The following is a 22,210-nucleotide window of genomic DNA, read 5'->3' on the forward strand; positions in this document are numbered from 1 at the left end:
TAACAAAAGGGAACAGATTAGGTTTATGTCTATTTCGTCATAGCATGTAGCTATACAACAACTTAAACTAACCACATTATCTGTAAAATCGGGTCGTTCTTTTAGTTAATCAGTCAAGGTAATATTAGTAAAACAGATTTGTTTTCTTAAAGTAGAAATGCCATGTATATTACTGGAAGAAATACTTATAATAGTTATAATAATAATAATAATAAAGCATTTTTCCAGAATTCAGTCCCTGCCACATCTGACTGTTTTCAGAAAGCCACACATATTGGAACTGTTCCTCAGAACATAATGAATATTGTGTCACATTGTGTTACACTTTAAAGTCTCTCTGTAGTTCTTAATAAATAACAGAAAGGCCAAAACACCTACAATACTACAAAGACGACTGAAATAAATATGATATAGATGATTCATTGAGACTCCGTACAGATCCACAGAAGTAATTTCATGTCAACCTTGTACCGTGATTCCTACCTAGATTTTTAAAAGAACTGGATAGAAATGTCAGCATGGCTTTGTAGACCAGTGAGGTAAGATGTACAGATGTGTCTAAGATTACATTATGTAACCAAACGTAATGTAGACACCTGATCAATCAGACTCAGATCTGCTTGTTGAACATCACTTTCCAGATTTAGATCCGGTTCGGGCCGTAGGGATTTTTCCACCGGAAAGAACCGAGTGCTGGTTCGGAGCTAGTGCTGGCGCTGGTTCAAAGTTGGTTCCACTGGCGAACCTTCTAAGAACCGGTTTGCCTTTCTACTGGCTAGAGAGCCATCACAGAGCCGAGTCTGATGTCACTGTATATGTGTCACGTTTCCCAGCGCAGCAACGCAGCTATGTTAGCACAGCAGCGGCAAACACAAACACAACAACAATGGCGGATGTTGCTTTACTGTTAATGCTCATGGATTTGTGAACCTACATTATCATCCAAACGCGGCGAATCCAATGTGTACGTGCAGCTTCATGTAATCTGTATAAACGGAGGTTGTAATCGATAAAGTACATAACATTATTTTATCATTAACACAGAAAGAAGTTAGCTTTAGCATGTAGCTACCTACTATCATGTGCGCTCATAATTGATCATATTGCAGTAAAGTAAATGTGTATTAAACATTAGTAAACTTAAGGTACATTATCAAATGCGCTAACAGTAGCCCTGCCCACAGCTCCTGACAAGCGGTTCTTAAGTCTAGACCAGCAACGTTTTGGTGCTACTTAAGAACCACTTTTCCTGGTTCAGAGCCGGTGCTTTGGCGGTCGAAACAGAAAGAACTGGTTCTAAATTAGGCATGGCTCCGAACCAGCACTCAAACTGCCTCGGTGGAAAAGGGGCATTAGAGTATTAGTGAAGTCGGGCACTGATGTCAGGTGAGAAGGCCGGGCGTACAATCAGTGTTCCAGTTAATTTCAAAGTTTTCAGTTGGTTTGAGGTCAAGGCTCTGTGCAGGACACTTGAGTTCTTCCACTCCATTCGTGTCAAACCATGTCTTCATGGAACCTGCTTTATGCACAGGAGCATTGTCATGCTCGAACAAGTTAGTGCCTTTTAGTTCCACTGAAAGGAAATCTCAACGCTTAATACAAAATACGAAGATATGGTACAGATTCGTATGCTTCAGTTTCTGGCAAAAGATTTGGGAAGAACAAAATATGGGTTAGTTGATCAGGGGTCCACACATACCTTTAGTACATGCAGTAGAGCATTTGGTACATTCTATAGCTCTCTGATGTGAAACTTGTGTTCAAAGCACCTGAAATAAAATTCGATTCTTGCTTCAGGGATTTCTACCTCACAGCCAATCAGGAGTCTGCTCTTGTGGCTGTCTTGGAAAATTCTTTTCAGTGGATCCTTTTAATTCCTGTTTCTGCATGAAAGCATCTTGTAAGTGCACAAGATGCTTTCAAGAACCTTTTCGTGTGTGTGTGTGTGTGTGTGTGTGTGTGTGTGTGTGTGTGTGTGTGTGTGTGTGTGTGTGTGTGTGTGTGTGTGTGTGTGTGTGTGTGTGTGTGTGTGTGTGTGTGTGTGTGTGTGTGTGTGTGTGTGAGAGATGTATATGTATGAAGGTGTTCTCAGCAGTGCAATGATGCCTTTGGCCAGTGTAGCTTGCTCAGCATTTCTGGCTGGGGTTGCATGCTGTGAGCTTCCTCTTCATCACTGTCTGATTCACTGCTAGTGATGTCGTCATCATCATCATCTTCCTCCTCATCCTCCACTTCTTCTTCGGTTAATTCTTCTGCCGGCTGCAACTCCTCAAAGCTCTTCACAGCGCGCGCGCACACACACACACACACACACACACACACACACACACACACACACACACACACACACACACACACACACACACACACACACAGGCACAACATTGTCAATATACGAACATTTGGTGTCACATTGTGGTTCAGCTTATTTTTTATGATGCTCTAATTCTGTTTGGAGTTTCTTGTAGGTGTTCCCTCATGAATGCCCTTAAAATTTGCAAGTCTGAATTTGGCAATTCCTAAGAATGATCATAGATGGATACGGTAGTTTGGTGTCTAAGAACTGCTGCTGGAGTCATTTGCTTATCCCATGACTCTTATTTACAATCTGCTCATAGTGAACACATCCTTTCAGCACTCTGAATGCTGATCTTTACTCTTCTATCTCTAACGATTTTGAATCATGATGGCCGCTATCTGGTCATCCAGAAGTGAACGGGTTCCATATTGAAACTGTTTCCTTTCTAAGCCTTCCTCATGTCATCTTAGGGAGTTTTCACCAGAGACACCTTTGTCTTGCTCATTAGGAATCTAAATCTATATTAATATTTTTCTAAACATACTTTGTAATAATATCTATTAGAGTTAATTAAATGGAGTGCAATTTCAAGTGAGTGGAAATTATTATTGATCTATAAGGTATTATTATTATTATTATTATTATTATTAGTAGTAGTAGTAGTAGTAGTAGTAGTAGTAGTAGTAGTAGTAGTAGTAGTAGTAGTAGCAGTAGCAGTAGTAATAGTAGTATAAATGTTCCTCTCTTACCTCCAATGGATTTACAGTAATGGTTAGGGCTGAGAGATCCAAGTCCTTCCCTTTCTTCAACTCAGTGTTTTCATCTGGCACTTCCTGGACGTATTTGAGGTAAATCTGGTACATAACTGAGACTACCACCACCATCAGAACAGCCACACACACCACTATCACAACACCGGAGACATCTGGAGAATAAAAACATAAACTAAGGAGAGTTTCTTCTTTATACAGAAGTAAAAATGATATATTTTGAAACTTAAAATAATTATATGGGGAAATTACATGCTATTAAGTCGATATAATGACATAGCACTTCAGTCATTAGTACTGTATATGCAAGATTGTGTATTACCGCTGTACAATGGCTTTGCAATTGTTCATTGAATATTTAAAGGTTCTCGTCGACCAAAAATACAATTATTAGGCAATTATCCAATCACCCATTCATCCTTTTCCAGTCTTGGATAACTGCCCACTTAAATAACCTTATCCACAAATCTGTTCTTGTCTGGTAGGAGGATCTCATACACCTCAAGGTACTGTAGAGGTCTTCTCTGGTCTAAAGAAATGTACCCGACCCGAAGTGACCCAAATCACTTTTTTAACCGAACCCGATGTGCATAATTTTTTTCTTTTTTTTTTAAGAAAGACCCGACCCAAGACAAACCCGAAAAAATTAGACACGAGTCCGACCCGACCCGTTGGCAATTTTTTTTAAATCCGACTGGACCCGAATGTTGTGTAACTCTACACTAAAGTAACCGCTACAGAGTGGATTCAAAATTGATTGACAGGTCTGTTTCAATGAAAATTAGCTCACCACCAGCCACACGTCACCAGCCACATGTCACAAGCAGTCTTGGCAAACAGAGGAGAGGTTGGAAAAGGACTCGAGTCGATGCACACACATGAGATACAGTAGTTCGGGTCTTCTCGGGTCCGTTCGGTAAAAACACATTCATTTTAAATTACCCGAGACCCGATGCCGCTATTATTATACCCGACCCGTGTCCGAGGCACACGTGAAACTTTTAGACCCGAACCCGCTCGGGTCTCGGGTCGGACCTCAGGTTTTCGGATCTAAGTGGACCCGTGAAGACCTCTACCTCAAGGTCAGATGCAAGGTTTGTTCTCCTCACCATGGTTTTAAAGAGTGCTAAATGGAGTCACCATAACCTGACCATAACCTCTTACCTCTCACCAGTATGGTTTTTCTGCCCACTGCTACACATTGGATGGACACATTATTTTGTTTTTCACACCATAGGTAAAAGGTGAAACCTTTTTCCATTCTCATACTTGATGTGCACGTGGCACACAAAAGAGAGGGCTTATTGCCTAGTGTGTGTGTGTGTGTGTGTGTGTGTGTGTTTGTGTGTGTGTGCATGGGTATTGTGTGTGCATTTACAACAGCTGTTTTCAAATCGGCCTTATTATTACATCCCATTTTGGAAGACTATTCATCTTTTTTATTGTACACAGCTATTTATCGACTAAAAGTACACATCTATATCACGCGTATGATGTTTTTCACCAATTGTTTCCCCTCTTGCTGTGGCATAGACATCATCTCTCTCCACAGTCATGTGAAGATGCCACATGATCATTCACTCGTATTCTTGATCACTCTGCATGATGTTATGCATTGAACTGATTGAAAAATTGCACAAATGAGTAAAGTGGCCAAAAAGCATATTAGATTTCCAGTGGCATGATTGATGACATTTTGTCTTAACATCTTCAATATGACTGTCCATAAAAAAATCTGGATCTATCTGATCTATCATTTTTAGAAGCAGTGAAAAGGAGCGATCCTAATGACACAGAGGCAGTGCTACATTTTGGGTGATCAAACCGGTGAAGTATGAAAAATGAATATACAGCCATCTTTTTTTTTTTTTTTTTTTTTTTTCACTTTAATGTTGCCTCATGACTCACTGTGTTTTTCTGGCAGCAACACTTTAACTATCACCTTCTACGCATGACTGAGAGAAAATTAAACACAAAAGAACGTCTATAGCTTTTTTTTCCTAGCAAGGACATTTCCTGCTGTACACGATGTGTGAAAAAGTGCAGAAATGCCTCATGTGAAACCGGGTCGTGTCAACATAATGCAGACGTATTGATTCTTTCTGCTGCCTCGAGAAGTCTTTAATGCCAGCTGTGACTACAGAATATGACACAACAGGGAGAGCTTATATGGCATCAGCTAGACCGTGAATTATTTTGTTGCTCGTCAGGGACAAGATCTCGTTTTGCTCTTTTGTTTCTTTCTGGAGACATTTCTTAAGAATGAGGACATCTTTTGCAATCGGTTAAAATAGCTGATGTAGGAATTCATCCTTTTTTTTATTCTCCGTGACATGCGAACGCTTGTAGCCGCTTTTCCCGGTGATCTAAATCGTTTTTTTTTTCCCGTAATAAAATAAATAAATAAATACGATACACATTTAATTAACAATTTGTAAAATTTAGGCCTTACGTGATATCCAAGACTATGAAAAAGAAGGTCGGATGACAAAAAGCTAGCACGATCTCTCATTCAGTCTTCATATGATATGTGAGCTCACATTCTGTGTCACTCACCAGAGCTCCGGGTGTTGAAGACTGGGGTTGGATGATGACTAAGTTGCATGGATTTGGGTTGAGCCATTATGTGACTGACATGCTTGACAGGCTGTTCTCTGTGCAGGATATAAATCTGAGTAGAAAAAGACAGAAAGACATTTGGATGAGATATCTTAAGGAAAATGAGGCACAGAATCACACATCTCTGCTGTGTTCTTAATTTGTGTTGATTTCCTTTTTCTTCTGTTTGACAATCCAGGAGATTTATTATTATGATGATGTTTGGATAACTCAGTATGCTGCCACTTGTCTGTACAGTGCTCTCTCTCTCTCTCTCTCTCTCTCTCTCTCTCTCTCTCTCTCTCTCTCTCTCTCTCTCTCTCTCTCTCTCTCTCTCACACACACACATAATTAGCACGTTACCAGTAAATGAAATGAGGAAAAAGGGGGGAAAAATATGGGTTTTTTTTAACTTTTAGGACTGAAGACGTGTCAAACGGAAACTATAGCAAATAAAACAGTAAACTGCGAACATTTAAAATATTCATATATGATAAAAAAATTAAACTGTTTTTAAAATATTCTGTTTTTAAACCTATTTTTAGTTTTCAAGTACCATCTGTGCTGATGATAGCTCCCTGCTTTGCCATCTGTTCCCCCCTTTCTAACTCATGTGCATAAGTGAAGTGTGGAAAAATCCATTAAAATCTCACGATCACACTTTGTGTATTCTGTCACCTCAAACTTCAATTAGTTGGGATGTGTAGCTTAAACATCCTGCTATCAATAGCTGAATAGATCATTCGGGAGGAAAAAATAATTCTATTTAAAAAGAAAAAAAAAAAATTTCCACCCCCTAAAAAAAAAAAAAAAAAAAAAATCCATCATCATCATCCACCATCATCATCCATCATCATCTGTCATCATCCATAAGGAAAAACAAAACACTTTCAATGAGACAGATGGCTGACCTGCACAAGACAGGTAATGGATATAAAAAATACATAAAGGTGAAAATATAACTAAGCATGATAAAAGTCTGAGAAAGTTCAGAGATATGATTCCCCCAAACCCATTTTTAAAAGTGATGATATTTTCTATTAAGAAAAAAAAACACTATAAAAACTTTTCTGTGAGTTTGAATATCATAGTTGATAATAGAATATAAATAAATGCATTATATATCATACATACACTCATTGGCCACTTTATTAGGAACACATTTACTGTAGCGCATGGCAGCAGCTCTGTGTATAATATCATGCAGATACAGAGGAAAAGCTTCAGTTAATGTTCATATTAAACATCAAAATGGGGAAAATGTGATATCATTGATCAAATGCATGGACTACAACAGCAGACAGCTACACAGGGTAACTCTTCTGTCAGCCATGAACAGGAAGTCAGTAGAATAGGCACAGGCTCACAGAATTTGAACAATTTCCCTATCTTCTGTCTAGCTTCAGTGATGTGGCCAATGAGTGTATATACATATACTTTACTCTGTGAGGTAGTGGGTTCATTTCAGCCTTCCGTTTTGATACCGTGTCTCTGACCTGTTGTGTAAATGGGTTGCTGGTGTATCGCCCGTTGAGTTCGGAGCAGGTCACTCTGAACGTTCTTGCTGCTGCATCGTTCTGCAGGTTCTGATAGCGTACCTGTCTGATGACCTGAGCATAGTGAACCATGGAATCCACACCTGCATCACACACACAAGACTGTTGAGATTATATGTAGGTATGACACAAGCTGGGTGTAGAATTTGGGTGTTTTCTGTGTCGTTCTCTTTACCATAAATGGACATGCCGGATGTTGAGTTGGTGTAGTCCAAGTGTTTGCCCAAGAGTGCACTGTGGGGCAGCTGGAGGATCTCTAACCCCTCCCGTAACTCCTCCCCTAACACCAGAATGTCACAGTAGTCGAGATTATGGACGATTTCCTCTAACATGCCTGACCTGTGCACTAAACACACACACACACACACACACACACACACACACACACACACACACACACACACACACACACACACACACACACACACACACACACACACACACACAGAAAACCGTGAGCTTGGTTTTAAATGACTAATTGAAGCCTCCTGATTCTTTGCTGGATTTTTTTTCCTTTCTTGGTCATCAATCAACAGCAGCAGACTCTCTCCTAGATGAAAAAAGTAGAAGTTTTCATGCGAATTAAATAGAGTAGGCAAACATGCTAGATTAGAAAATGATCGAGGAAAAAAAATGGAGACCTACAGTACAGGAAGTGGAAGTCAGGGGAGCTCTGTACTGGATGGACGCCCGTAAATGTGTGATATGGTCTATTTAGTGCCGAGAGGGGACTGTCCTCCCTGCTCTCATATCGTTTTCTCACTTATTTATGGGTTTGTTGTCGTTTTTTGCTGCTGTTATCCATGAGCCGAACCACATGAGGGAGGGGATAAATGAATAATGTAACATCGTGCCTCTGTAGGCTGGAGCGAAAGCTGTGGCACTCTGTGACCCTCTGACTTATAAAAAAAAATTTCAGTTTCATTAACAAACCAAGCAACATTCCTTAATATTAATGCCATATTTCTCTAAACCCAAATATAATCAATAAACCAATAAACTCAAAATTCTATATATTTTGTTATATAATAGAGTTACGGCTAAATCCATAACTCATAATCTTATACTCTATCATTATAATGAGTCACTTGGATCATAAGGATTGCTTCAGTCTCTTCTGATGGAAAACGTTCTCAATTCTTTACATTAGACTGAAGTTTGTCCACTACCATATCTACAGTGTGTACTGTGGATCATACAAACACTGGTATTTAGACTTAGCTTTAGTTAATTAGACTTACTTACTTATGTATGTCCATTTCACTATGGCATATAATGAACAAGGTTAAAGCATAATGTCGAGAAATGTATGAGAAAAGCATGCTTAGATGGAAATAATATCTAGCCATGTTTGTTAAACTGGTGTCTTATTTATCTATTAAATAAGGATCTATTCAAAAATACAGGGCAATGGATTGAAAGTTTTGAAAGTAAATAAAGTGTCTGTCATTTTGATTAAATATACTTTTGCTTTGCAAAAGGTGAGGTATCAAGGCAATACAGGTTAACCCCAATTTTTGTGTGTGTAAGTGGAGGCAATACAGGTTAACCCCACTCTGTGTAAAAGTGGAGGCAATACAGGTTAACCCCACTCTGTAAAAGTGGAGTTCTATCTAAAAATTGTAAAAAATCTATATATCTGTCTGTCTGTGTGTCCTTTCGTCCACCATCTATCTATCTATCTATTCATCCATCCACCAAGCCACCGACCCACCCATCCATCCATCCATCCATCCATCCATCCATCCATCCATCCATTCTTCGAGGTTTCCTTCCAGAGTCCAAAGATTGTAGACTCTTAATTGTGTTTAGTGTGTGAATGTGTATGTTATTGTTCATAATAATAGATCAGCATACTGTCCAGGGTGTACCCTACCATCTCCTGGGATAGGCTCCAGGTTCCCTGTGACCCAGTAGGGTAAGTGGTATAGAGGATGGATGGATCGGATGGATGGATGGATGAATATATGGACGGGAAGTTAGGATGTGTAAATCACTGTCCACTGTGACATCCGTCTAGTTTTCCAGAATGTTCCACTAATTTTAAGTGACCACAGCAATTTCTACATTAGGAGTTTCATAGACTAGTTGACAAACACATTTAGTAATCGCCACTGTGTGGATGTTGATTAGTCTGGCAGAGAATAAAGAAAAAAATAAAACAGCTTGGCAGACAGTAAAGAAGGCTAAGTGTACTCTGTTTGTGTGAAATGATTTCAGACTTGATGAAGCCAATTCTCTAGTCAACTGCACAAGACTATGCTGGAAACAGACTTCATTTTGTTTAGTTTTGCATTAATGGACCATTAACACTTTGATATTACTTTGCATGAAATAGAGAGGTGTGTGCATGTCCTACCCACTCCTGAAAGTAATTACTCCTGCACTTATTTTTGTTGTCCATTAAAGCTAAATGATATTTAAATAAAAGCTTTGCACTGTGGTATTTTGTTGTGACCAGCACTTTCTGAGCTGCAGGTTACACACCATTATCCAGTCCCACTTAGCTAGTATAGAGTCAGAACAGACTCGTTGAACATTGTACAAAAACCCTCCTGTAGAGACAAACACTACAGTAAACACTGCTGTGGACATTACAACGTAGAGCCATTAAACTATAAAGAGTTTCTACAGCATGCTGAGTGCTCTCAGTTTCTCGGTTGACGCATTCTTAATAAATCTGGATTAAAAATAGAGCTGTCCTGAAGCAGTTCTTGCTTTAGCAATAGAAAATGTTTTGTGAATGACGTATATTTAGTAGTCATACAAACCATAATCAAGTCGTATTTTGTCTTTATTAGTATTGTGATGTCGTAAATTTTTCATGCTCTGTTATATGAAAGTTTTCACCAGGATAAACCTAAATGAGGATTGATCTTTTGCCCTTTCGACCTCAGATCACTTGGTTGGTTGGCTGGCTGGCATGGATAATAACATGGCTTCCAGGTGGCTTACAGATAAAAGATGCATGCCTGGAGTGCAGTTTTGAGCCCTGTGACTGGGGTCTCACCCTTGGCTGCGGTATTGTCCAAGATTTGCTGCTGTGAGACAGAGTTGATCCAGCCTAGCCGCAGGAATATAACAACTGTGTTAGACTGGCTTGGTTTTCAAGATTTTCTTCCCGCAAGGCATACCCCTGTGGTGCAAAAAAGTAGTGTGTGTGTATGTGTGAGATAGCTAGATAAGATAAAGGGAGAATGAGCGAGAGAGAAAGCAAGACGGAGACTATCATGGCAAAAAAAACCCCCCAAAAAAACGTAATCTCGAATAATTTTTGGAGTCATTTATCACAGTTGTTTTGAACTCTCTTAGGCTGACTGACACTCTGGAAGCCCACCTTTTTTTTTTTTTTTTTTTTTTTTTACCGTGCATTACATTAGTCTCATACTGTATGTCCTTTAGATTTTCATGCTTGAAAGATGCACTGATGCTGTGGTCTTGCTTTTATTCAAGGTGAAGGGAGAATGTTTTGAATTCATTAGACTAAAATCGATCAGGGTTAGGGTTAGGGTTAGGGCTAGGGTTGACTTGGCTACTATCTAACATCAGAGAAGTATATAATTAATTAACGTAATTGAACTACATTTTATAAGAATGCCTCTCATTTTTTAATCATTTTAAATCATTTTAATAGTAATGATCATCTGAGTGTGATTAATATACTGCTTGTTCTCTCGCACAGGTCAGTACATAATTTATAATTAAGTATTATTAGTATTGTATGTATTGTTAGGGGTTATTTGTACTTTTTTTAATCATGTAATTACTACTGTAACATTGTGTCTCTGCAATATACCAAAAAATATAACATCAGCTCAAACTGCAAATCGAGACAATTTCTAACATTAACAAACTTGTCTATGGGAGAAAATCATCCATAAATCATAAATAAAATCATACAGACTGTGTTGTCAGCTAAGGACTTTTTAACCAGAAATTATCTCTTCACATCCACCGTATTCACTAGATTTCACTTCATTCCACTTCTTTTTGTTCCTGAAATTAAAAACGGGACTGAAAGGGATCTGTGTGTGTGTGTGTGAGTGTGTGTGTGTGTGTGTGTGTGTGTGTGTGTGTGTTCATGTGCATTTTCATGGTGCATTTTTTCTTGATGCTTTCCTATAGATGCCTAAGCACTTTGGTGCAAAATCGCTGATTAACATTCTGCCCTGAGGGAGCAAACTCTCCATGAACAATGTAATGTCACAAAAATGTGATTATTTTTGACATTACATTGATGTGATGCAGTGATGTGAGATTTGTTCTGATGTGCTCGTAACCATACATTAACTAGAGGTAAAACCTGCAATCATGTCAAAAGTGCATGCTCCATTCTATTTCTGTGAGATTTTTTTACATATATATGTTTGTAGTTGTCATGATTTCCCGTTTACTGTGTACACATGTACGTCTGCTAAAGCTTGTGCAACCTGGAGTCACATCCCTTATGTGTCCAGGCATGACTTGCCAATAAAATGGATTTTGATTCAAGCTTGGGCCCTTGAGCAAAAACCTTGACCCTCAACAGCTTAGCTCTGTGTTCTGACTTACTTATAATGATGCCAAGAGCTAGCACTGAATCTTGAAGAAGGATTTATATCATTTCATGATTCTTTAAAATTCCTGTTCTATACGATGACATGCATTACTGAAGAATAAGAACTTTGTGATGTTTGAGAATTGTTGGTGAAGTGTAGAATTCCTCCAGATCTGCCATGACCCTGACCAGGATAAAACACTTTCTGAAGATGAATAAATGAAAGTATTTGTTGAGGAGATGTGGTCAATATTTTATTAATACCCACTTATGATTTAAATGACTTTTATGAGCATTTTGACTTTTATTAGCTTACTTGTAGAAATAAATACACAGAGTTATACACTATGTATTGTTTAAGGAATTGTGCAAAAGGGTTGGTGAGATTAAACACAGGACCGTTTTGCATTTTCATCTTTAAAAAAAACAAAAAACAAACCATGATGGATCGTTTACGCTAGCTATAGAAACATGGTAACAGATGTTAGAAATATTTGCATTGAAGCTCCAGTGCAGAATTAAAGCAGCAACCTTCAGACACTCCAGTCTTTGTTTGCCTTGGTTTCGATCATTACCTGCGTTGTGTGAGGTTTGGTCGCTCTTCATGACGGTGCTGCTGATATGCAAATCCCTGAACAATGACAACCCAAGGACAAGGTCAGAGGCGGGGACGCTGAGATGCTCCGCCCCAGTTATTGTGATTCGCGGTTCGCTCGGTTGCATTACCATGACGACCGTGTCGAGATCAGGAACAGAAATGCACACGTCCTCTCCGAAACACCTACACACACACACACACACACACACACACACACACACACACACACACACACACACACACACACACACATATATATTTGTCTTAATATCCATGTAAGGACCTTATATTATCTTAATGAGTCATACAGATAGTTATAAGTAGAAAAAAAGCTAAAAATTCTTAGATATGTGAATTCATTCAAAAGTTTGGTCCCCTCCAAGACATTAAAACACACACACACACACACACACACACACACACACACACACACACACACACACACACACACACACACACACACATATATATATATATACAAACCCTCTGCAATTATTTGCTTGCAGTAAATACACAATGCTATACACCACAGGAAAGTTATGGTCCAATCAAAATCAGTAAGGCATGTAAAACAGGTTGCACAAACTGACACAGGCACATACAAGGGAAACAAACTGTTTTGACAGTGATTTGTTCAGAAAGTTAATGCAGTGGAAATGGAAAAGACACATCTGCCACACAAACACACTGCAGCAACATTTGTCTGCACTCAGAACACAACATAATCTCTCTCTCTCCATCTCAGCCTCATCCTCAGAATTAATTAGTGCTCTGCTCACAGTAATTACACTTATTAAGCATTACTCTAAACCACATTTAATTATGTTCACAAGCCTTAATTAACACCTCTGTTTATTTGTTTTTCCAGATATGCAACCCTCGTGAATATAAGAAGTGTGTAATTATGAAGCAGGAAAGGGCACCACTGTCACAATCATCTCTTATCGCTTGTACCGCAAAGGAACCTTCTGGCCAGAAATTTCATTTACGCAATTCTTCCCTTACGGAAAGAACACAATATGTAAAAGCATGGCTGAAAAATAATATTCAATATTGCCTAATGTTGTAGCATCAAATTGAAAACGTTTTTTTAACTGATATATAATTATTTCTTCACAGTCAACAAATAAGTTCTTTCTGTATATATATATATATATATTTCACATGCTGCTACTTATATGGTTTACAATCACATGTAATGAGTAGTCCATCTGCTCAGCTTCAAACACTACTAGCATCTGCTTTCTCCTGATGCTGATCTTGATCTTGTTGAGTGGATCTAGCATGAACTGTGCAGTAACACAAACCCTTGTGTTTGGCTTCAGCATTTATATTATCTTTTTTAATTAAATGTTTACTTCCCGAAGAATAACAAAATGCCTGTACCTGTATTCACATTTACACTCGATATGGATGTGGCCTAAACAAAAAGTTCCTCAACCACTCGAGCAGTTATTATTAGTGTTAGCACCTGCCTATGACATTCTCTAACAAGTGTGGTTTCCCACTATAAACAAAATAATGCCTCTTTTAAGCCATAGTGACCCTGACCAGGTATTTACTAAGGATGAATAAACTATTGTGGCCAGTGAGTCATTCAAGTTAATGAATGTGATCTTTCCTTATACTGTGAGCTTCATATATCTGACTGCTCATCGTTAAAAAGAAAAACCACGCGCTCGTATTACATGATGAACTTTTATATCATGCAAACCTTTCTGGAAAACCTTTGTTTAAAAAAAGAGAATAAAACCAACTGATAATACTGCAGACACACAAAAAATTTTCTTAGCAGTATTTACACCCCTTTTTTGTTTACACCCCTTTATGTGTTTTAAATGAAGAAATCTGTCTGTCTGTCTGTCTGTGTGTGTGTGTGTGTGTGTGTGTGTGTGTGTGTGTGTGTGTGTGTGTGTTGGGTTGAGTACACTCCATTAGCAGAGTTCACTGGAACAAATAACCAGAACAAAAAAATCCAAACAAAGTCAGAAAACAAGCAGGAAGGTCAATAACCAGAAAAACACAGTCAGCGATGCAAACAAACCAAAAACACGATCCAAAAGCAAAAACAATAACGCGAAACAATGGTCAAAACACTATAGCAGGACAGAAACAATAACGGCTTTGTACACCCCTTTATGTGTTTTAAATGAAGAAATCTATCTATCTATCTATCTATCTATCTATCTATCTATCTATCTATCTATCTATCTATCTATCTATCTATCTATCTATCTATCTATCTATCTATCTATCTATCTATCTGTGTATTTTTGTTTGCTTGTTTGTTTGTTTGATTGTTAAGGTCCTGGAAGTATTCACTTATATTGTTCTGGCTGTTCTACAAAAAGTAGTAAAACACCTAACATTATTAGTGATGCATGTTATACGAGTTACAGTTTTCAAAACTGCATATTTCAGTTACACAAACATATTTAATGACTCTACATTACATATTCACAGCCCCTTACAATCACTCTTACAATCTTGACCTAGTCCAGTGATGTTACCCACTGTGTCCTAACTACAATTACTAATCTGAACTAGCGAATCTAACTATATATGCACATAAAAGTATCTCTATTAAGCAGGAAGTGAATTTCAAATAGAAACTAAATTAAATTTACAAACCATTACTATTCATTAGTAATTCAGATCTGATGTAGTGAATAATCAGCTTCTACTGCTAAAAGTAATCAAGTACAGTATCCTAAACTACTCGCGTTCTAATGCAGCACATGCAGGGAAATTTAAGGAAGGTTAAGGAAAGGTCAAACATTTTTTGATCATCTGTCTGATGACTGTCTTCCTTTTCTTTGAGTAGGATGATGTTTCTGAGTAGCATTTAAAGTCATTTTTATTAAGTGAAGTGAAGTGACATACGGCTAAGTACGGTGACCCATACTCAGAATTCGTTCTCTGCATTTGACCCATCCAAAGTGCACACACACAGCAGTGAACACACACACACCATGAACACACACCCGGAGCAGTGGGCAGCCATTAATGCTGCGGCGCCCAGGGAGCAGTTGGGGGGTTCGGTGCCTTGCTCAAGGGCACCTCAGTCGTGGCCGGCCCGAGACTCGAACCCCCAACCTTAGGATTACGAGTCAGACTCTCTAACCATTAGGCCACGACTTGCCCCACGACTTACCCATTATGGATATTTACTGATGTAAATATCCACAATGAGGAGATAACACACTTAAGACACACAGATAAATACAGACGTGATTTTGAGGTAAACTGTTTGTGTGTGTGTGTGTGTGTGTGTGTGTGTGTGTGTATGTGTGTGTGTGTGTGTGTGTGTGTGTGTGGTCATACATTACATGGCCACAAGTATTTGGACATCAGATCATAACATTCATGCACACAAATATCTAAAATCCCTTTGTACAATTTACATTTACTTTCAAACCTGGTCCAGCATGTTAGTGTCCCTGTACACAAACTGAGGTCCATGAAGACATGAATCATAAAGTCTGATGTGAAAAAAAAAAGGCTGTACAGAACCATGACCTCAACCCTGCTGAACGCCTTTGGGATGAACTGGAGCAAGCCAGGCCTCTTCACCCCACATCAATGCTTGACCTATTGTTCTCTTGTTTCTGAATGGAAAAATCCCCCAATTTAAAAAAAACAAAACAAAACAAAACAAACAAAAAAAAAACACAAATAAAAGCCTGTAATGTATAGAAAAAGTAAACCATCATTTAATAATGTTATCATGCAGCAGTTCATGGTCATGGTGCTTATTAATATGGCTACAGGTTTGTCTTGTTTTGTTTCAAAATACAACAAATACAATTGATTAGAAAATACAGACAGACATGTGGGATTTAATACAACCTGACAGGGAATTATTTGAGTGGGTTACATTGCCGTGTGACAGAACATGAACAACAGTGAGAAATGTTACAATAGGCTGGATTCATGTTTCTTAGAGAGAGCACATGTTAACCTTCACTCTCCCCACTTGGTAGCTGTCATATGATAGGGTTATGATGCTGGAAACTGATATGTGACCAAAATGGAGGGAAAAATAAGTTTGCGCATGTTAGCTTACGTAACCTAGCTAAAAAACATTTCCATACATTTTCATATATGGACTTGCCTTTGACTGTCTGTCTGTCTGTCTGTCTGTCTGTCTGTCTATCTATCTATTTATCTATCTATCTATCTATCTATCTATCTATCTATCTATCTATCTATCTATCTATCTATCTATCTATCTATCTATCTATCTATCTATCTATCTATCTATCTATCTATCTATCTATCTATGTCTGCAATGGGATGACCATAGAGTAAGAAGTAAATTACTGTGTTTTATATTCTATACATCATTCACCTGTAAAACCATAATGATGACGGTTGCACTAATATTATTTTATAGTGGCTGATTTAGAAACAGCCGGGCATGAAAGGACATCTGCAAAAAGTATAAATCGTGCATTGAGTGGACGTGAATGGAGGAAAATGATACGTAATCTTGCCTTATTCAGCCTCATTTTATGCTTTTCCTGCTCTAACACACCTGATTAAAGTCATCATGTTATTATCAGACCCTTACGCCTCTGAATAGACTGTAAGAACAGAAGCAGCAAAAATGTGCACTGCTCTAGTTTTTTTTTTTTGTCTGTTGGAAAGACAACCAATGATGAAACCTGTGTGCAATTCACTTCATTGTAAACTTTCAGTTTAGTACACACAAAGTTTTCCAATTCTCCAAGATTCAGTAAAACAGGCCTTTTTTTGTCGTGAGGTCAAAAACAACAGGAAAATTCATCTAGCACTTCCAGCTGCACAGCTGCATGACCTGAGGCGTAGCCTGTCTCCTTTATCACACAAATGTAGTGTAAAAGAACAGAATATATTTTCTTATTCATCAACCCGTCATGCTTTATCCCCCAGTTCCTGCTGCCAGAGTGGAGGATGTTGTGTTTATGTGTGTGTGTGTGTGTCTGCATGTGCGTTTCTGTGTATGTGTGTCTGTGCATGCATGTGTGTATCTGTGCTCGTTCTCAATGCTAATTTCCCACTGTTCTTTGCTGAAGGGACTCCACCCACGGCTTCATGGCACACCCCATAGGAGACATGCTGTCCTCCCCCAAGCCTCATGAATATTCATATTCTGTCATGCATATTCACATGGTCCCTTGGGGTATGACAGTCCAACAGTGGTAATAGTCTTACACACACACACACACACACACACACACACACACACACACACACACACACACACACACACACACACACACACACACACACACACACACACACACACACACCATAGCAGTAAGTAAGCAGCTAAAACCGCTTTGGGACAGAACGAAGATTAAAGCAGAAAGGAACAAGACAGAGAAGGAGAAAAAAAAGACATTTTTGGAATCAGAGATGAGAACAGACCTCAAAAAATATATCACAGATGAAATATTTCATAGTCTGAATAATAGAGCTGTTTTGAAATAATGCATTATTATCAGTTCAGTAACTCACTAAAGGCTTATCGTTCCACATTCATAATGAAAACAAGACAGAGTTTAAATTGATTAGAGGACCAGTGAGAGATGGATGTCAGATAATGACAGTCTGGTTTATAATGATCATATATGTAGGCTATTGTTCAATTATACATAATCAAATGTTCTATAATAATAAGCATGGAATAAAAAACTAATCTACAATAATTCTCGAGTCCTTTTTTCTCTTGAACCTGTTGCTGATGATTACATTTATTTCTTAATGGAATTTTTTTTTTTTACACCATTCTCTTTTTCAAACATTCTCTTATTAACATTAAGATAGAGAATAGAGGAGAGACTGCTGAGGATGGACTGATACTAATGTAAAAAAAAAGAAATCTGACCTCCCAAAGCATTAAAATGAGTCTAAATGTAAATAAATAAAATGTGAGATATGGTAGTAATGAATCAAAGAACCAATGAATCAATGAACTAATGAATCGATGAACCGATCAGTTGATTCATCAAATGATTTGCTGTTTATCTTTAGGTTCATGGTTTTTATGATGATGCTTTAGTAGCTGAGGTTTCAAAGTTAATAAAAGTTAACCTTCAGTCTTGAATAAGACATCATCAACAAAGTATTATACAATTCTTTCTCCTATTCATTCATAACCTCCAACTAACCTTATAACACTAAAGTCATGATATGTTCAGTCACTTTGAATTCGAACTGTTTAGACCTGATCAGAGGATTATTAAATATATGCTGTAAGAGTTTGACATTATAGGCAGTACGAGCAGGTATTATGAGTATGTAAGTATTATGAGAGGTTTTTTGACGAGTTTCTAAATTTATAAACGTATGTATTTAATTTTAAATGTATTTAAACTTCTTACAGTGATGCTGTGAAACTGGGAGGAAGTCTAGAGCTGATGATGGGTCCTGGGTATCGAAATAAAATAAGTGAAGATATGAAATGAGTTGTGTGATAGCGTATCGACCGTACTGTACTGTGGTGGAGATGTGGATGCGGCGCGCTCCGGCTGTGGGGAACTGGCGTGAGTTGATGTAGGAGACTTTCCTCAGAGCTGCGTTGACCTGTTCCAGATCTTCTCCCTCTATTACCAGCACTGACTGCGCTGGGTTAAAGTGGAACTGACAGAAACATGAGGAAAGAACACACAACGTTTAGAGAAATAGCAGGATATCTTCCTAGTGAGATTATAAAAGTGTCATTTACAGAGTAAAAACTGTGTGTGTGTGTGTGTGTGTGTGTGTGTGTGTGTGTGTGTGTGTGTGTGTGTGTGTGTGTGTGTTTACAGTGTTCATGGAGGAGTACTGTATGTTAATTGTGTTGAAAATGAAAGTGTGTTGTGTGTGTGTGTGTGTGTGTGTGTGTGTGTGGTGTGTGTGTGTGTTTACAGTGTTCATGGAGGAGTACTGTATGTTAATTGTGTTGAAAATGAAAATGTGTGTGTGTGTGTGTGTGTGTGTGTGTGTGTGTGTGTGTGTGTGTGTGTGTGTGTGTGTGTGTGTGTGTAAACATAAACTCTGTGTGTAAGCATGTGCCAGAATTCAACAAAGGAAAAGGGTTTGAATAGGAAAAGGGATTAAAACTGATGAACAGCCCGGAGAGTAAGAGAATGAAAGAGAGAAAGATGGATACATGGAGAGGAAACAGACATATGTGCCTAAAGCTTTAGGATTTCTTCTCGCCACCTCTCTCCCCTCCTCTCTCTCTCTCTCTCTCTCTCTCTCTCTCTCTCTCTCTCTCTCTCTCTCTCTCTCTCTCTCTCTCTCTCTGTCCCTCCCTCCCATTCTCCTTTGTCTCCCTCTCTTTCTGAAATCCTTTATGTTCTAAAATCTTTTCTTAAGCCACTGAATATTAAAGAACAAAAGAGCAGCCTCCTCAGAGAGAAAATGAAAAATGGTGCCTGCAGAACATTTACATTTACATTTATTCATCTTGCAGATGCTTTCATCCAAATCTTACATTTGAGACACACAGCAGAGCAGCTTAGGGGTTAAGTATCTGGCTCAGAGGCTCAGCACCAGCTCTCTGGTAGTTCTGGGATTTGAACCGACAACCTCCCGATAATCAGAGTGAGATTTTGACCTGAATATGATTATGTGTTTATTATTCTAGAATGATCAACGTTATTGATGACACGGAATATCTAGTTTAAGAGAGATTCATTTTTTAAATCATAAAAAGAAAGCTATTTTCTGAAGGTTGAAACAAAGTCCTTATAGTAAACCATCTTGGCAACATTCCCAGGCTGTATTTCCAGCAATACAAGACCAGGCTCCTATCTGCTTAATCGAGGCGAGACCTATAACCTGAAACAGATGGACAATCTGTTCTCTCAAAAACATCACTAAAAAAATCGTCCTTTTTAGGATTCATCGGTTACAGAGCTAACCGTCTCTCCTGCATTTTTATACCGCAGAAATCTTTTAACTTTTAGCAATGCTATATTTAATAAGCTATAATTCACGTGTAATATACAGTAAGTGTTAGATTCTTTCATCACGTATGCCACAACAGCCATAAACATTCATTCCCTCTCTAGTCTCTCTTGATGTTATACAAAATACGCAGCTTGTCAAGTTACGGAGAATAAGCGAAGCGCTCCGTTCTGTCGACTCTCCCATAATAGAAACTTCACCTTCAGCTTCTCCTCTGACTGCTACAAAGCAGTGTCACTACAAACTCCTTCCGAATGTCTTACCATATCAACAGTTACGTGTTTTCTAATCTGTTTGTGAGGAGCGTTTGTTATTGCACAGTCCCTGAGCAAGCTGTCACTATAGAAACAATAACTTATTTAAACTACATCATTAATATACAGTAAATCTGTGAATTGAGACTGTTTTACAAAAAATACATCAACACCTTCTGACCATTTGAGAATTCAACAGTACTGTGGACTAAACACTTTAGAGCTGACAGGTTAAGAGTCCTGTATTTAAACTCCTGTTTTTGGCAGGAAGCAATTCCTTTATTTACCTTCTTTCCCTTCCGTTTTTTTTTTCATTTTTTTCATTGCTGCTTGTTTCTGCATATGTGTGTGTGTGTGTGTGTGTGTGTGTGTGTGTGTGTGTGTGTGTGTGTGTGTGTGTGTGTGTGTGTGCACTACCTTTAAGCCCTTGTCCATACTCTCCAGAGACGTGATGTCCAGTCCCTCCTTGCAGGCCTGAAGGCAGGAAATCACCTTCTGACTCTCGATCTTTCCCGGCCTCACCGTCAGACCTGAAAGACTTCCACGGAAATATTGTGTGAACCTGGCTTTAGATACCTCGCCACCTAGACACACACACACACACACACACACACACACACACACACACACACACACACACACACACACACACACACACACACACACACACACACACACAGAGGATTTTAACTTTATACCTATTAATACTATCTAAATATGCTTTTAGCCCCAGGCACTCTGTGATTGCTTTTTTATTAGGTTAATGTTGGTCTTGTGGAAAAAAATATGCAGCACAAAGTAAGAAAAAATGGTTTTATAGCTGTTTAAACTTTTTTAAAATAAAACAGGCAGAGATCATTTTGGGGCAAAGCTTTTCTTTCCTTCGCATATTTTTCCAACACAGATCCTACTAACTATATTGTAAAGATTTTATTGCGTGGTCATTAGTGTGATTGACCTCACAAGTATGTGTGTGTGTGTGTGTGTGTGTGTGTGTGTGTGTGTGTGTGTGTGTGTGTGTGTGTGTGTGTGTGTGTTGTGACCTCTACAATTACTATAAATGTATTTATTTGAACAAAACAATTATTTGCATTATAGGCTCTGTGTGTGTCACCTTGACCTCTACAATCACTAGATGTCAAATGTGCTATTTTGAATAATAACGTTTGCCTTAACAATAAAATTTATGTGTGTGTGTGTGTGTGTGTGTGTGTGTGTGTGTGTGTGTGTCTGTGTGTGTCTGTGTGTGTCTGTGTGTGTGCGGGGTGTGTGTGTGTGTGTGTGTGTGTGTGTGTGTGTTTGTGTGTGTCTGTGTGTGCGGGGTGTGTGTGTGTGTTTGTACATCACTACAATAACTATGCATGTTTTATGTATATGTAACTATCTGTTTCTCTTTCTTGGAGTTTAGAATGACTATGCATGTTTCATGTGTGGATGCCTTTGCATTTACATGAGAAGTGTGTGTGTGTGTGTGTGTGTGTGTGTGTGCATACTGCAGTACAGGGATGCAGCACCAGTGATTACGGCGCCTTCACAAAAGCGATCAGCTCTGATTTCATCACGTTCGTCACGGTGAAAGTTTCTCTCGCTCTCCAAATCAGCTTTGGAGAGAACTTTTATTGGTTTATTCCTTCACCATTCACCCTCTCCTCTCCTC

General features: G+C 38.5%; 1 protein-coding gene across 1 annotated transcript in view; it reads right to left on the reverse strand.

Moving 5' to 3' along the window:
- Window positions 1-1,240: 1,240 nt before the first annotated feature.
- clstn2b (calsyntenin 2b) overlaps window positions 1,241-22,210 on the reverse strand; it is a 203,678-nt gene continuing 182,708 nt past the window's right edge. Inside the window, exons 10-17 of the mRNA XM_047821019.1 lie at window positions 20,971-21,137; window positions 18,837-18,985; window positions 12,336-12,541; window positions 7,399-7,569; window positions 7,164-7,306; window positions 5,626-5,740; window positions 3,049-3,224; window positions 1,241-2,277 (exon numbers count right to left, since the gene is read on the reverse strand). Coding sequence (XP_047676975.1) covers window positions 2,089-2,277; window positions 3,049-3,224; window positions 5,626-5,740; window positions 7,164-7,306; window positions 7,399-7,569; window positions 12,336-12,541; window positions 18,837-18,985; window positions 20,971-21,137 — 1,316 coding nt within the window. The 3' untranslated portion in view covers window positions 1,241-2,088. The remainder of the gene's footprint in view (window positions 2,278-3,048; window positions 3,225-5,625; window positions 5,741-7,163; window positions 7,307-7,398; window positions 7,570-12,335; window positions 12,542-18,836; window positions 18,986-20,970; window positions 21,138-22,210) is intronic.

This window comes from Tachysurus fulvidraco, chromosome 11, assembly GCF_022655615.1.
Source record: "Tachysurus fulvidraco isolate hzauxx_2018 chromosome 11, HZAU_PFXX_2.0, whole genome shotgun sequence".
Lineage (NCBI taxonomy): Eukaryota > Metazoa > Chordata > Actinopteri > Siluriformes > Bagridae > Tachysurus > Tachysurus fulvidraco.